This window comes from Emys orbicularis, chromosome 3 (assembly GCF_028017835.1).
Source record: "Emys orbicularis isolate rEmyOrb1 chromosome 3, rEmyOrb1.hap1, whole genome shotgun sequence".
Taxonomy (NCBI): Eukaryota; Metazoa; Chordata; order Testudines; family Emydidae; genus Emys; species Emys orbicularis.
Window position 1 is genome coordinate 20,541,502 of NC_088685.1, and position 14,218 is coordinate 20,555,719.

Sequence of the window (14,218 nt, forward strand, 5' to 3'; positions counted from 1 at the left end):
GCTGCTTCGGAGGCTAGGGGGAGAGCAGCGTGGCCAGAAGCGGAGAGTCTCTGGCCCCGCCTCTTCCCTTCTGTCTTTGCTGGCTGTGCTGCCTCTCCTTGCTCCCTCTGTTGGGGGGAGGGGCTGTGTCCTACCTCTCCCTCTCTATACCCGTTCATAAGCCGACCCCCTTCTCTGGTGCTTCCTTTTTTACTTAAAAAATTCAGCTTATGAACAAGTATATACGGTAATTGTTTTTCTTGACTGCTGCTTTCTGTGAACCCTTTCCTTACCACTTTAAATTTAAGTAGCGCTGATTGCTTAATTGTAAGGCTCTCCTTTGTTTTCATGTTTTCACCTGGTTGGGTTAGGTATTCTCTTTGTTGGTTAAGAAATATATCTTAGTACAGGTTTTGTGGTTGGGTCTCTGCTTCTTGAATCATAAAGTTATCTTCATTGTATTTTAGGAACCTCTTTGTACGTCAGGCTTTCATTACTAAAGAACAATATCTTGTTCATTCTAGTCCTCTTTAATTTTGATTACTTTGACAGCCCTGGCATGTATGTTTTTTCACTATTCTTCATCCTTGGTGATCCATAGGAGAGTGTCTACTTTTGTTCGTTCTTTTTCATTCCTGTTATCTTAACCCAGTGAATTTCACCACTGTTATTGAAAATTGCTTTGTAGTTTTAAGAATCATAATTTTAAATATGTTGGGTTAAGTTGAAGGGGACAGGAACAAACTTGTTTAGCTTAATGTTGATTTTGCTTGAGAGGGATAGCTGCACTAGTATCTTAATCTTTTAGTTCTGACAGTTACAGCCATCTTTACTTGTTTTATTGCTCATATATTCAACATCAACCTAAATTGCTTGCTTTTGTCGAACAGATGTCTGCCTATGAATTTCAGAGCAGAAGACTTAGCCAGTGGAATCCTGCGAGAACGAGTAAAAGTTGGTGCAAGTTTGGCAGATGTTGATCCAATGATTCTTGACAAATCGGTAAAGTTTGTTAAGACTTGTCTCTTTTATAATTATGCATTTGAGATAATGAAGATTAATCAGAAATCCTAATTGGCAGCTTTGTGAAAATCAGAGTTGAAGTGAATGCAAAATAAACTTTCAAAGTGTTGTTAAGTAGTCTATCTGTTCACCCAGTGATGTCTATACACCAATTTTGGTCCAGAAAGCACTTGCTTTTAGTCTGTGTGTAATTCTCTGGTGAAACGCATCATAAAGACGCAAACAGGTCGTATTCACAATATATATTTCTTCTGCTGGTTATCTCTAAAGATAATTGCATTTCTAAAAGTCCTTGGATTCTTATTTGAATTTTTATGTTTGAGAAAACTTTACTGTTCTAGTACATACATTTTTGCATACATGTTATCTAGTTACATACATTTTTGCATACATGCTATGTTAAAAATAAAAAGTTGTTGCTTTACATGTTTTGTGTTTTCTTAGGTTCGTTTTGATAGCATAGGTGGATTGAGCCATCATATCCATGCATTAAAGGAAATGGTAGTGTTTCCTCTTCTCTATCCAGAAATCTTTGAAAAATTCAAAATACAGCCACCAAGGTAGGTGGATTTATTCTTTGTTGCTGTGTTTTTTTTTTTTTTTTTATTTCATTGCACCCCCTAAAAGTACTTAATGGGATGACATGTAGAAGGACTGGTCCTTTCTCTGAAGAGCACACAAGGTAAATAGATGGATAGACAAATGAGGATTATACTATACTATACACCAGTATTAGAGGCAAGAAGATGTGGATTGCAGAAATAAATTCTCTTTTATTTGCAGGAGGCAGGTGTATCTCTTTGTGGTTTAATTAGAGAAATATTTTTTTGCAGGCTGCTGCAGAAGTGAACTTCCCCCCCCCCCCCCCCCCAATGATGTGAGGTGAGGGTTGGAGGTTTGACATTCATTTTGGAAGCATGTTTCCAGTCATCATCATCAGCATGATGACATGGAGACAATTCTGGAAAAAGGAGACAAAAGGGTTATTGAACTGGTGTCATTGACAGAGCAGGGTTGAGGGGACGCTAGCAGAGACCAGATGAGAAAATTAGTCAAGGCTGTGTGTGATATAGGGCCTTGAAACAAGGACAGTAAGTTTAAGGCACAGTGGAATAGAATCTGTGCTATGACTGATGGCTAGATAACAGTGTTGAAGCAATGGGCAAGAGATGATTTTGCCAGCAGGTTTTGAATGAACTTAAAAAACCAAACCAAACCATACCAAAACAAAAAAAACACTTGAGGCAGCCAAGTCTCACAAACTCTTTTTTTTTTTTTTACCAATTTTGTGCTGGTTTAACCAAGTCCCAAAACAGACATCCTGCTATTGAAGGATTCAATTGGGTAGGGGAAACTAATGGGAGGAACCAGTTGGAGAACATGAAAATTCTTTGAATGATTAATTGCCTCCTACCTGAGAGTCTTAAGTGAAAGACACTGTTCTGACTTAACCATGTTGCAGAATAAAAAAATTAGCAGGTAGTATAAACATGTTTTTCTGTGAATAGAACTTAATTGACAATGTTGTTAAGTGAACAAAGCAGACTCGAATCCCTAGCTGTATTGTTCCTGTCATGCTGGCATTAGTCAAAACTTATTTGTAAAGAAGAAAGTGATCAGTTGAAGATATGAAAGGACCATACATGCTTTATAAGAAAGCTATTAAAAATATTGAGGTTCATGTAAAAACAAAAATTAAAGACCCTCCTCCCCCAATATGATTGTCAGCCTTAAAATTCTGCATTCTTTTGTTTTTAGTGTATTGAAAATTGGTGGGTTTATTTAAAGTCAAATTGAATGTCAGTGTTTCTTTTATGGAAGCAATCTTTAAATGACATTTGTATTCTGGTTTTAATCCTTATGGACAGGCATCTGGGGAGCTTAAAAAGATATGTGGAACTTTTGTAATTTGGGAATTTGATTAAAGTCTTTTTTAATTTTAAGAAACTAGCATTAGAATCTACTTCTATGTAAGCAAATATCAGAGAACTAGCTCTGGTGTTTTTGCAGGTTTAACATTTGAAGTATTTACCTGATATAAAATAACCCTTGAGATTCTTAATATCCACCAGATTACTGTGTGCTTTGCAAAGCAAATATGTAATAATTTGAAAGCATGAAACAAAACTTGCACTTTTCATGTTATGAAACATATGCAGAAACAAAATTGAATTCTGATGTAGCACAAAATTTTAAATGAGGAAGAAAAAACTAATAATATTACAAAATACAAGACTCAGCTTAATAGTTTTTCATTTCTTTTAGATTTTGTAAGTACATACTTGTAAATGTGCCAAGTAATGATGAAAAGATTAGTATTTTTTTCTTCTCTGGGCTCCCTATCTTGAAGTTTTTCAAGAGACAAAAAATAAATTTGTGACTATAATATTGATCCATTTATCTTCAGGGGCTGTTTGTTCTATGGTCCTCCTGGAACAGGTAAAACCTTGGTAGCTAGAGCTCTAGCTAATGAATGCAGTCAAGGAGACAAAAAGGTGGCTTTCTTTATGAGAAAAGGAGCAGACTGTCTCAGCAAGTGGGTTGGTGAATCTGAACGGCAACTTCGTCTTCTCTTCGATCAGGTTGGAAGATGTTCAGATACTTTTGATAGATTTTTTTCCGTATAATATTTTTCATTTCAATGTGTTTCATGCAGCCAAAATTGTCTTTGGATAAAAGGAAACTTTTTATATAAGTTACAGTACAGGGGGCAGGATTTGCTAGAGTTCTAAATTTAGATGAAAACGTAGAGCAATGGTGATGAAATGATATTGCATTGTATCTAAGTGTTATCAATCAGGATATATTAAAAAACAATATAAGAGGGAGCTTCCTGACCTGTCCAGGACTACTAGTATCATAGTTGTCATGGTGGCTGTGGGTAGAAATCGCAACAGAATGATTTGAATCATTGACCTGGTGTCTGGCTGGCATATTCCGGGCATATACTATGGTAAAGATTGATTTAAGAATTGTGTTTTTGAGAGTACGCTTCAGACACTTTAGTATGACTAATCCTTTACTCATTCAGCTAGAGAGGATGATGGAGAGGGGAGAGATTCAGATAAAACAGTGGAATCCAATCTTTTGCACAAATGCAGGTTTCGGATATAGGTACACCTCTGCCCCCCCGATATAACGCTGTCCTCGGGAGCCAAAAAATCTTACCGCGTTATAGGTGAAACCGTGTTATATCGAACTTGCTTTGATCCGCCTGAGTGCACAGCCCCCCCCCCCCCCCCAGCACTGCTTTACCGCATTATATCTGAATTCGTGTTATATCGGGTCGCGTTATATCGGGGTAGAGGTGTACTTAGTTTAAACAAATATAATACTGTAGAAAAATACAATGCTTTCTATAATTAAGAGACTTAGACTTTTAATTTCTTAATGTTTTCCAGGTAAGGCTGTGAGGGGGGGGAGAGACTTCAGACAATAAAAGGTGCTAGTGGAAAATCAGGAAGTACCTTTTTTACTTAGGCTTGGTCTACACTAACCCCCCAAATCGAACTAAGGTACGCAACTTCAGCTACGTGAATAACGTAGCTGAAGTTCGAAGTACCTTAGTTCGATCTTACTTCGGTCCACACGCAGCAGGCAGGCTCCCCCGTCGACTCCGCGGTACTCCTCTCGCCGAGCAGGAGTACCGCAGTCGACGGCGAGCACTTCCGGGTTCGACTTATCGCGTCCAGACAAGACGCGATAAGTCGAACCCAGAAGTTTGATTGCCAGCCGCCGAACTAGCGGCTGGGTATAGACGTACCCTTAGTCTGGCTGCAAAGCAAAACAAAAAATTATGCCCTTCTTCATCACCTCAAAGAGCTTTTAAAAATATTTTGCTTTTGTTTTACATTAGAAACATCACGTCTGATCTTAAAACTTTCTATTCTTGGAGGATTTGCCATTCTTGTTAAAAATGGGAATATGGTATCACAGAAGGATGAAAGCTGCAGCTTTGCCAGGAGGACGTAGGGAGGTTATGGTTGTTGATATTGCTTCTCTCAGAAGTTCAGAGCTAGTGGCACTGCAACTCAAGTTTGTCTGTTGTGAAGTCACATTCCAATTCCTCCAAAGTTTTCCCTAATACTTGAGCAAGAAGAGAGAAATGTGGGCTTTGAGTGGGGAGTTTCAAAAGTGATCAGCACTGTCATAACTCTGCTCCAATATTAGGCCAATGCTGAGGGCTTTTGAAAATTCCATCCTGTATTTCTAATATAAAACACAAGCAAAAAAACAAATTAAGGAGACTGTCTTCATGACTCATAGAAGAGCATTAAAGGCAAAAACAATGCTTTTTTTTCTTGCTTTGAATTTTCTCTTTACGTTCTGTTGTGTTGTGTTTTTTTTTAAAAATGTAATGCTTAACTGTCAGTTAACTATGTTGGAAATACTCTTGCTCAAGTGAAGACTATAAGTATATATTTTGGAAATGTTCCACTATTTGAAGAAAAAAAGTCAGAAAGTACCCCTTTTTTACTTAAAGGCTGGCTGTAAAGCAAAACAAGAATTATTTCCTTTACTTATTTTCTTAGGAAAAAAGACCACATTTCTGGACATACAATGCCCATTTCTGAACTTGTTTTTATATCTTTAGATTTGTAAAGATCTACAAACCCAGTAGCAGCTAACTAAAACATGACAAGAAACTGATTGTGTTTATTACACTTATAAAGTAATAGAAGAATAATCTAGAGTGTCGAGTATAGGTTAAATAAATATTATGATTGCAAGAGTAATTGAGATACTGGAAATGAGGCTCAGAATCTAGCATAAGAAAATGGTTTACAGCATTAACAGAAACAGCTTTGTATGAGAGGAAGAAATGTATATCACAAGTTAAATGAATGTATCTGGGGGTCATATTCTTGTTTTACAAGAATGTATTTTAATCTCACCATGTCATTTTTTTTTCTCCTGTGCTTCTTAGTCCCTTGATTTCATTTTACCTCAGTATTATACTTTTTTCTTTGTTATGGGTATTTACTGCAATTTTATGTTCTAAAAAACAAAACAAAAAATTCAAAAATAAACATTTAAAACAATTACAAAAAATGTGATCTACTGCAATGCTCCAGGCATTGAGAATTCAGTCATCTAAAGACAGGATTCTCACATTATGAATCAGTGCCACCCTGTTTGGGATTGTTCAAGAGTGCAGGAAAACTATGGCACTGGTGGCATCTTCCTTAGCTAAAGGAAAATACAGTCTTAACTTTTTTTCCTTTGTTTTAATATTACAACTTAGTTGTTAAACTTCAGATTTATTCTCAGAGCTGGGTTTAAAAAAGCATCCCAATGCAAGCTTTTAACATACAGCCTGTGGAAGTGTTACCAGCACATAGTGAAGAGAATTTGTTTTTACTCCATTGCAGAAGAAATTTGAATTAACAGCTAATATCCATTCCTGTTTCTACCCACCAGGCATACTTGATGAGACCTGCTATAATCTTCTTTGATGAAATAGATGGTTTGGCCCCAGTTCGTTCTAGTAGACAAGACCAGATTCACAGGTAATTTTTTTAATATACTACTGCGGGTTATGTTTTTATTTTGGTAAATTTAAAGTAGCTTTTTTTAAAGCTTCATTTGGATTATTTCTTGGATTAGATCCTTGCCCCTCCTCTGGCACTTTTACACCAGGTGAAAGTTCCAACGTGGTGTAAAGGGTCACTAAAAGCCCTGTTTATGACTAAGTGATGATTACCCCTGCCCATGCAATGCCTTTTCAAGACCACCTTGCAAACTCTGTCTGCAGTGATACTGGACAATGCTATGACCCCATAGGGCAACCCAGGGAGGATGGCATAACTTAATTTAGACAACCCTTGATGGCCTATTATGTAGGAGACCTTGATAATATTTACAAAAAATTGTTTTTGAAAACTTTCTTCTAGCTCTATAGTGTCTACGCTACTTGCCCTCATGGATGGACTGGATAATAGAGGAGAAATTGTCGTAATTGGTGCTACAAACAGACTTGAATCTATAGACCCTGCACTCAGGAGACCTGGTCGTTTTGACAGGGAATTTCTTTTCAACTTGCCTGATCAAAAGGTAAAAGTTACAAAGGGTTAATGTAAAAATTTCTAGAGTGAAGTAAGTGGGTATCTCTGAAGATCCACATATTTGATACAGATCTCTATCAAATAGCATTTGGTATGTTTTCAGAAACGGTAACAATTTGTCCATTGCTAGTCCTTTTTGTTAGTGTGGTTTTTATTTATCTATTTATTTATTTGGAAACTAGAATTCTTTAGACATCTCAAAGGCATTTACCCTCTTTGCAAAACTCAGTTCATAGTACATTTAAAGTTTTAAAAATGTTTTAAAAGTCATTCAAGCAAAAAAAAGGCATTTTAATGGCTCTGAGAGAGGACATATGTTCTCACAACTCAAACAGCTCAACTAAATTTATTGAAATTTCTCCAAAACAATCTATAACTGCAGACTGAGTAGACCCTCTTTCCTGTTGTCTCAGGTTTGCAGAAGACTCTCTCCAGGCAAACCATAGCAACAAAGTACAAATCTTCCTCTACCTCAGACTCCTCACTGGAAGTGTCAACTTTCATCTGAGACTAAACATGAGAAATTTCATCACAAAATAAAACATTTTGAGAGTTTATCAAGTTGATAATACACAGCAATTTGCACAGTGTTATATATCTTCAAAGTACTGTGCAAACATTAACACTGGACTAACTTGATGATTCTATTATAGTTATGATTTCATCCATTTTGACAGAAGTAGCATGGAACTGGACACAAAGCTCAGAATTCTTGAAATCTGCAAGAGCAAATAATTGTGTTGCAGTTTGCTAGTAGTGAGGGATTTTTAAAACGGTCTCTGTCGCTCCTCTTTGAGACTCTTATATACAAGCGTTTAATATTTTACTAAACCATTCTAAGACACAGTTTCCAAATAGAATCAAATTGGAAAAATAGAAATGCCCACTAGCTAAACAAAGAGGATTCCTCAGTTCAGAAACTGCTAGCCACCCTCCCCCTTCTTCTTTTTAGGTCCCTTGAAGTCTGTTTGCTAGCTCATAGTCTGTTGCAGTGCCCTAATCCAGTGGCTCTCAACCGTTCCAGACTACTGTACCCCTTTCAGGAATCTGATTTGTCTTGCGTACCCACAAGTTTCACCTCACCTCACTTAAAAACTAAAAATCAGACATAAAAATACAAAAGTGTCACAGCACACCTACTGAAAAATTGTTTACTTTCTCATTTTACTATATAATTATAAAATAAATCAATTGGAATATAAATATTGTACTTACATTTTAGTGTATAATATGTAGAGCCGTGTAAACAAGTCATTATCTATATGAAATTTTAGTTTGTACTGACTTCGCTAGTGCTTTTTATGTAACCTGTTGTCTAGTTTTACAACTATCTAGATGAGTTGTACCCCTGGAAGACCTCTGAGTACCCCCAGAGGTACACGTACCCCTTGTTGAGAACCACTGCCCTCGTCAGTATGCTCTGTGCTGTGACATCATAGCTACTGTAATCTCACTGAAGTGTGGAGCTGGCCCAGAGAAGGCCCCATGCCTCACTTTTCCAAAACCATGCAATGTACTTTTAGAAGTGAAAAATTGGAGACCTTAACTGATCTTTCTCTGGGCTGGCTTCATTCTCCACTGAAGCTCTTTGGTAGTTCTGCTCTGAGTGAGGGGCATCCTAGTGGAGCTGGCGACTCATGACTTTTGGGGACTTGAGTAAAAAAGGTAAGCTTGGCGAATTAAGTTTTGAAAGCCCCTCTTCATCTAGTTAGTGGGGGCATCCATCACATGTTGAAGTACATAAAACCGTTTTGTTATTTGCAAATTACTTTAAAGTCGTTTCAGTAACCCTAGCTGCAAATCTCCAGGCCTACAGATATGTTTGAAATTCTGCATGTCTGGAATGTAATAATACTGAACAGTAAAATAAATAAATATTGTGTTTGTGTATCAGCATTTATCTCTTTTAAAAAAGGAAATGTATAAAAAAATCAACATTTATGCATCATTATAACAGTAAATTTAAGCACACACACACAGGCAAATTCAGAAAGGTTCCCACTGCAGTTGTAACTTGATCACATTACACTGTAAGCTGTCGGGCGAAATGACTTCATCTTTGTATGGATTTGTACAATGCCTAGCCCAATCCTGATTGAGGCTGCTGAGTGCTATGATAATATAAATAGATAACTATATATATGTGAAGAAATACACTTAGCTGTCTGCATCATAATGAAAATTGCACATGTACAAAACAGGAGGAGTTGTAATTGCAGTGTGAACATATTTTTACGTTTCTTAGTTTGAGTATTTTATATTCACAACCACATGTTGCATTAATATATTTTTGATATTGGATTTAATGTGTAGGCTGTTAAAATCAAGTTTTAGTCGATTAGATTGATTTAGGCTTGGTCTACACTTACCCCCCAAGTCGAAGTAAGGTACGCAAATTCAGCTACGTGAATAACGTAGCTGAATTCGACATACCTTACTTCGAACTTACCGCGGTTCAGACGCGGTCCACACGCGGCAGGCAGGCTCCCCCATCGATTTCGCGGTACTCCTCTCGTCTAGCTGGAGTACCGCAGTCGACGGGGATCACTTCCTGGTTCGATTTATCGCGTCCACACCAGACGCGATAAATCGAACTCGGAACTTCGATCCGCAGCCGTCGAACTACCCGGTAAGTGTAGACTAGCCCTTAGTGTAATACTCATGGAATTTTTCTGTAATAATAAACTATCTTTGTAAAAGATTATATACTGAGGGGTTTTATAATGGCAGAAACTCTTAATTGGAAGTATAGTGGTTGCCACTAAGAGAATCAGCACACACAGGTATTTCCTATGCCACAAAACTTCCTTTCCTCCTGAGAATTTGCGTTGTACTCTTCTACATGTTCCTGTGACATTGTGTTGACACAATTAGGATAATTATTGACTCCTCTTGAATATGTGACCTAAGTGCTTGAAATATGTTGATTTACTGTTGGCTGCTGATTTTGCTTGCTAATGCTGAAATACTTCTTTATCAGGCAAGAAAGCACATTTTACAAATTCATACCAGGGACTGGAACCCCAAACTGTCAGATCCTTTCTTGGGGGAGCTAGCTGAAAAATGTGTTGGTGAGTGGTACCATATTAGTGTTATCACTTTTAGATGCCTTTTCTTTCCATAAAACCTTTTCTTAAAGCTTGTAAAGTCTGTTGAACACTTGCTTCTGAAGTTCTGAACATGCATCAGATGCTTTGTTTTTTTTATTTATTTTTCTATTTTATTTTTATTGAAACTTTTATACTTTCTACAACCCTTATTTGTAATCAGAAAAATCAGGCATGATTGTATCAGAGGGATTAATATACAGAATAAATACCCAATAATAGTTTGAAGGTAATAATTCAGTAGATAATGTTTTCCTGACATAACCTCCAATGTCCTTTTGTAGGACTAGTGCCGACAAAAATAAAAGCACGTGGGAAGCAGAATCTTTAGGTAAAGATTCCTTTAAAAACTTTACAGATGAGATTGGTTGGCACAGTTTTCCTGCCTTACATGTGGACAAAAATAAATTTCAGTAGTTTTTACTGAATCTCTGCCATGCTCTCTTCAGACAAAGACTCACAAACTAACCACAGGTCCTAAAGCTAAGATATATCCCCCAGAGTCTACTACTGCATAATATACCCATGTGGCAGGCACAGGGCAAAAAACTTTGTCCTCTAGACTCAGGCACCATGAATATCTTAAATATACCGTTGGAGCACTCAGAGACCTGCTGTACTGAATGGGAGGATGGTTGTTCAAGCCAGCTGCTTAAAAGCAGGACAGAAATAAAAACAAATGTTCATGTAGTGAGATTTTTAACGGGGAAATAACCCTAAAATACACACCACAACCTCCTCACAACAATTTGTCATATAAAGATACATCCTCTGTCAACCATCTGCTTGGGCAAGCATTGAAGTTCTCAGAACAAGGATAATCTCAGATAACTGTTCATTGGGATCCATCATCAAAGAAATAAGAACTTTAAATTGAGCATCAGTCCATTCAGTCAGCTACTGTACATCCGAATTATCCTCTTCATCCACAGGGACAACCATCTTCGAAGCAGCATGCCTCCGCTTTTGAACCACAAAGACCTCAACATCTTCTGGTGAGGAGAAAATATAACTATCCAGCAAACTCCAATTTAAGCTTTGCCGGGTATAAGACAGCATGTGCCAAACCCATTTAATGTAAATTCTGCTTGACTTTTTCAAAGGCCTGGTGCCACTTAATGGGAGAGGGGGGATATCTGGGGTAAAATCCAGTTTTGTTCCTTTGAAAGTTCACCATATTTCTGTCCACCTTGAGAATCCAATTACATATTTTAAGATGTTCAGACTACAAGGACAGCCTTTTGTAGGTTTTACTGCAAGACATTCCTTGTGCTGAAGTAAAACCAGTTGGTTCTGGGGGAAAATTTGTTAATTTTCCAGAATAAGAGAGATCCCCAGAATCTGGTGTGTCTGGTTCTTGCACCATTCTAATATTGTGCACTAGAATTTCTCCTTTCTGTATCTTGGAGCTTTAATGTCTTCCAGCATTTCCAAGATCAGAACCTTGTGTCGACTATAAAAAGTCTCTACATCAGTCACAATAAGGCTAGTTTGTCTCACTTGCCCTGAGATTGCCTCATCGTTTTTGTTCATGATGTCACGAACATCTAACCTTTTATTCAGGCTTTCTAGATTCTTTGGAGCCATGCAAACCTGCGTTTTGGTCCTCTTTTCACACTGATGCAGTAGCTATTAGTCTGCTCTTGTTCCCCTTGAGTGGACAAAGTTTAAAAAAAACCAACCCAACCACCACCACCACCCAGTCTAGACTCAACAGGGTTTTGGTACAGCATGATTTTACCTTTACCTTGTTTAGCGAACTTGGCAACACCTACAAATACCTGAATCTTAATGAAGAAAACTACCAAAATGCTACAAATATAACTGACCTCTACTGAGAAGCAGTCATAAGAGTGGATAGCTTGCTTGTTGATGTATACCTCCCAGACAACTTTTTAAAAAAACATGACTGGGCTTATTTAATTGTTAAAAAAATAAGACAAACAGAACCAGGACTTGTAGGGCAATAGTAGGTTGTTTCCTAAGGCTAGATTTTTGTCACAATTGTCATGGATTTCATGAGTTGATGTCTTAAAAATGACGTGTGCCATTTGGAGATTTTTATATCTGGGTTTGTTAAATAGTTGAAAAAATTTCTTTGAGTGGCTTGAGAGCTGCAGTATTAAGCCATGGGCTGCCTGTGAGATTAATAGGATGCAGCAGCTCAGGGAGAGAACTGAAGTGACGTAAAAGACCAGACCTTTGGAGTTTTAGTGGGAATTTTAAATTCCCAAAGTGGCCACAAGATGGGAAGCTGAAAAAGCCATGAGCACAGGAAAAACGTATGGTCTTCATGCAGTTAAGTGTGTGTTAGAGATGGGCGCAAACCAGCCTGAAGTTTGTGACTTGTGCCCATTTCTTGTACATATTTTTGTTTTGAATATTTACCTTCTAGGTAAATGGGTACTCAATTGTCTTGTTAACTCAACCTTTTAGAAAGCAAACCATATTAGCAACAGCAAAGTTGTGATCTCTTCCATCCAGCATCTCTGTTAATCAGGTATATCCTTTCAAAACCTAGGTAGGCCATTAAAATAATATTAAACAAGGATTTTAAAGAAATTCAACACTGAGTCAAGACACTTCTTAGAAATATTCTGTTTCATGTTCATTATCATAATTAAGCAACTTACAAGAAAAAGAGTTAATTTGTTACCAATTGGTTCTTTCTCTCCCATCTTAATACAGTGATGGAGAGAGATGACTGTTTGGGGTTTTTTCACCCCACTGTTGTGAGAAAGCTATGGTGGTATCTTTCACTTCAACCTCATACTGAGTTCTGTGCTGGCATGCTTCCTGTGCAGTGTGCCACAGAATTTGGACCATAATGCTCTTATGATGATGTGAGGCCAAAATCTTGACCTAATTTGACAAGAAGATCCTACCTTTTTTCTTGTTGTAGAAATAGTTATAACTGGTTTTTGGGGTGGGCATTGGCGAGGAGAGAGTTTGGGGAGAAATCAGTTTCCAAGAGAAAAAACAAGAAAAGATGACTAGCAAGTTTCTGTAAAAGTCTGATGCATGTTCTATAGTAGGCTGTATGGGAGCCTGCTTCCTTACTGTGCTTCTCCCTGAAAGTTGTGCCCCCCCCCCCCCCAAAAGTCGCTTGTTTGGCACAATCTGGTGGTGGTAGGGAGCACAGAATGGACTACTTTAGTTTTGTTCTATCACAAGGAAAGCCAGTGATTATGCCCACCCCAAATTCAGAATTATCTCCTAGATTTTTAAAAAGCAGAAGGAAATGCATTAAAATTTAGTTTTATTACTACTGTGACAATTGGGGATAAAATGAGTTCCTTCAAGGTTAGAGTGAAAAACCATGTTTCATATTCAGCCTTGACAACTTACTTATGTTCTTACATCTTCTGGGCATGGTATGTATTTGCTTAATACTAAAAAACCTATAATGTTCTGCAAGATATTTTCTTGCAGTTGTCTTGTCAGTCACTCAAATGAATATACAAGTATGCACAAGAGAATCCTTCAGTAAAAGATGAATTATTACTCTTCAAATGCAGTTGCTCCTGAGAAATAGGGCAATAGAACTGGAGACTAATTGTATATCTGATTACCTGAGAATTTAATTTTCAAAATAGGCCATAGGCTATTATTTCCTAATTTTGCAATTCCATGGAGATGTACAAGCTGTGATTAAAAAGACTGTTTGTAAGGAGTATTATAGCATTATTAATAGAAGAATTGGAAAGGACATAGCTTTAGATTTGCTGAGTCCTAATTTGTGTCAGAGATGCTTAAACAGGATTTTTACGATAAAAGGGAGATTAGAGGAGCAATATAACCCTAATGCATGTTTGACCTTAACAACATCGATTTAGTTTTCCCCAAACTCATTTGTTCAATCTATTGTGCTGTTCTATCAGCAAATGGACCATTGTGAACTGGTAAAATAATACACAAAGTTAAAAAGGCAAAGCAGCCTTTAGTGTACAACACAAATTCTAACTTATCCAGTACAATTGAATGCCCTGACCCTGCAAATAGATTGCCACGTGTTGGGGGCTGTCCACCTGGATTTAATTGTTA

At 37.4% G+C, this 14,218-nt stretch overlaps 1 protein-coding gene across 1 annotated transcript in view; it reads left to right on the forward strand.

Annotated features, from left to right (window-relative positions):
• The window catches only part of ATAD2B (ATPase family AAA domain containing 2B), a 182,184-nt gene that overhangs the window by 57,121 nt on the left and 110,845 nt on the right, over window positions 1-14,218 (forward strand). The window contains exons 10-15 of the mRNA XM_065401026.1: window positions 870-981; window positions 1,447-1,562; window positions 3,410-3,584; window positions 6,424-6,512; window positions 6,897-7,056; window positions 10,048-10,138. Of these exons, the coding sequence (XP_065257098.1) occupies window positions 870-981; window positions 1,447-1,562; window positions 3,410-3,584; window positions 6,424-6,512; window positions 6,897-7,056; window positions 10,048-10,138 (743 nt within the window). The remainder of the gene's footprint in view (window positions 1-869; window positions 982-1,446; window positions 1,563-3,409; window positions 3,585-6,423; window positions 6,513-6,896; window positions 7,057-10,047; window positions 10,139-14,218) is intronic.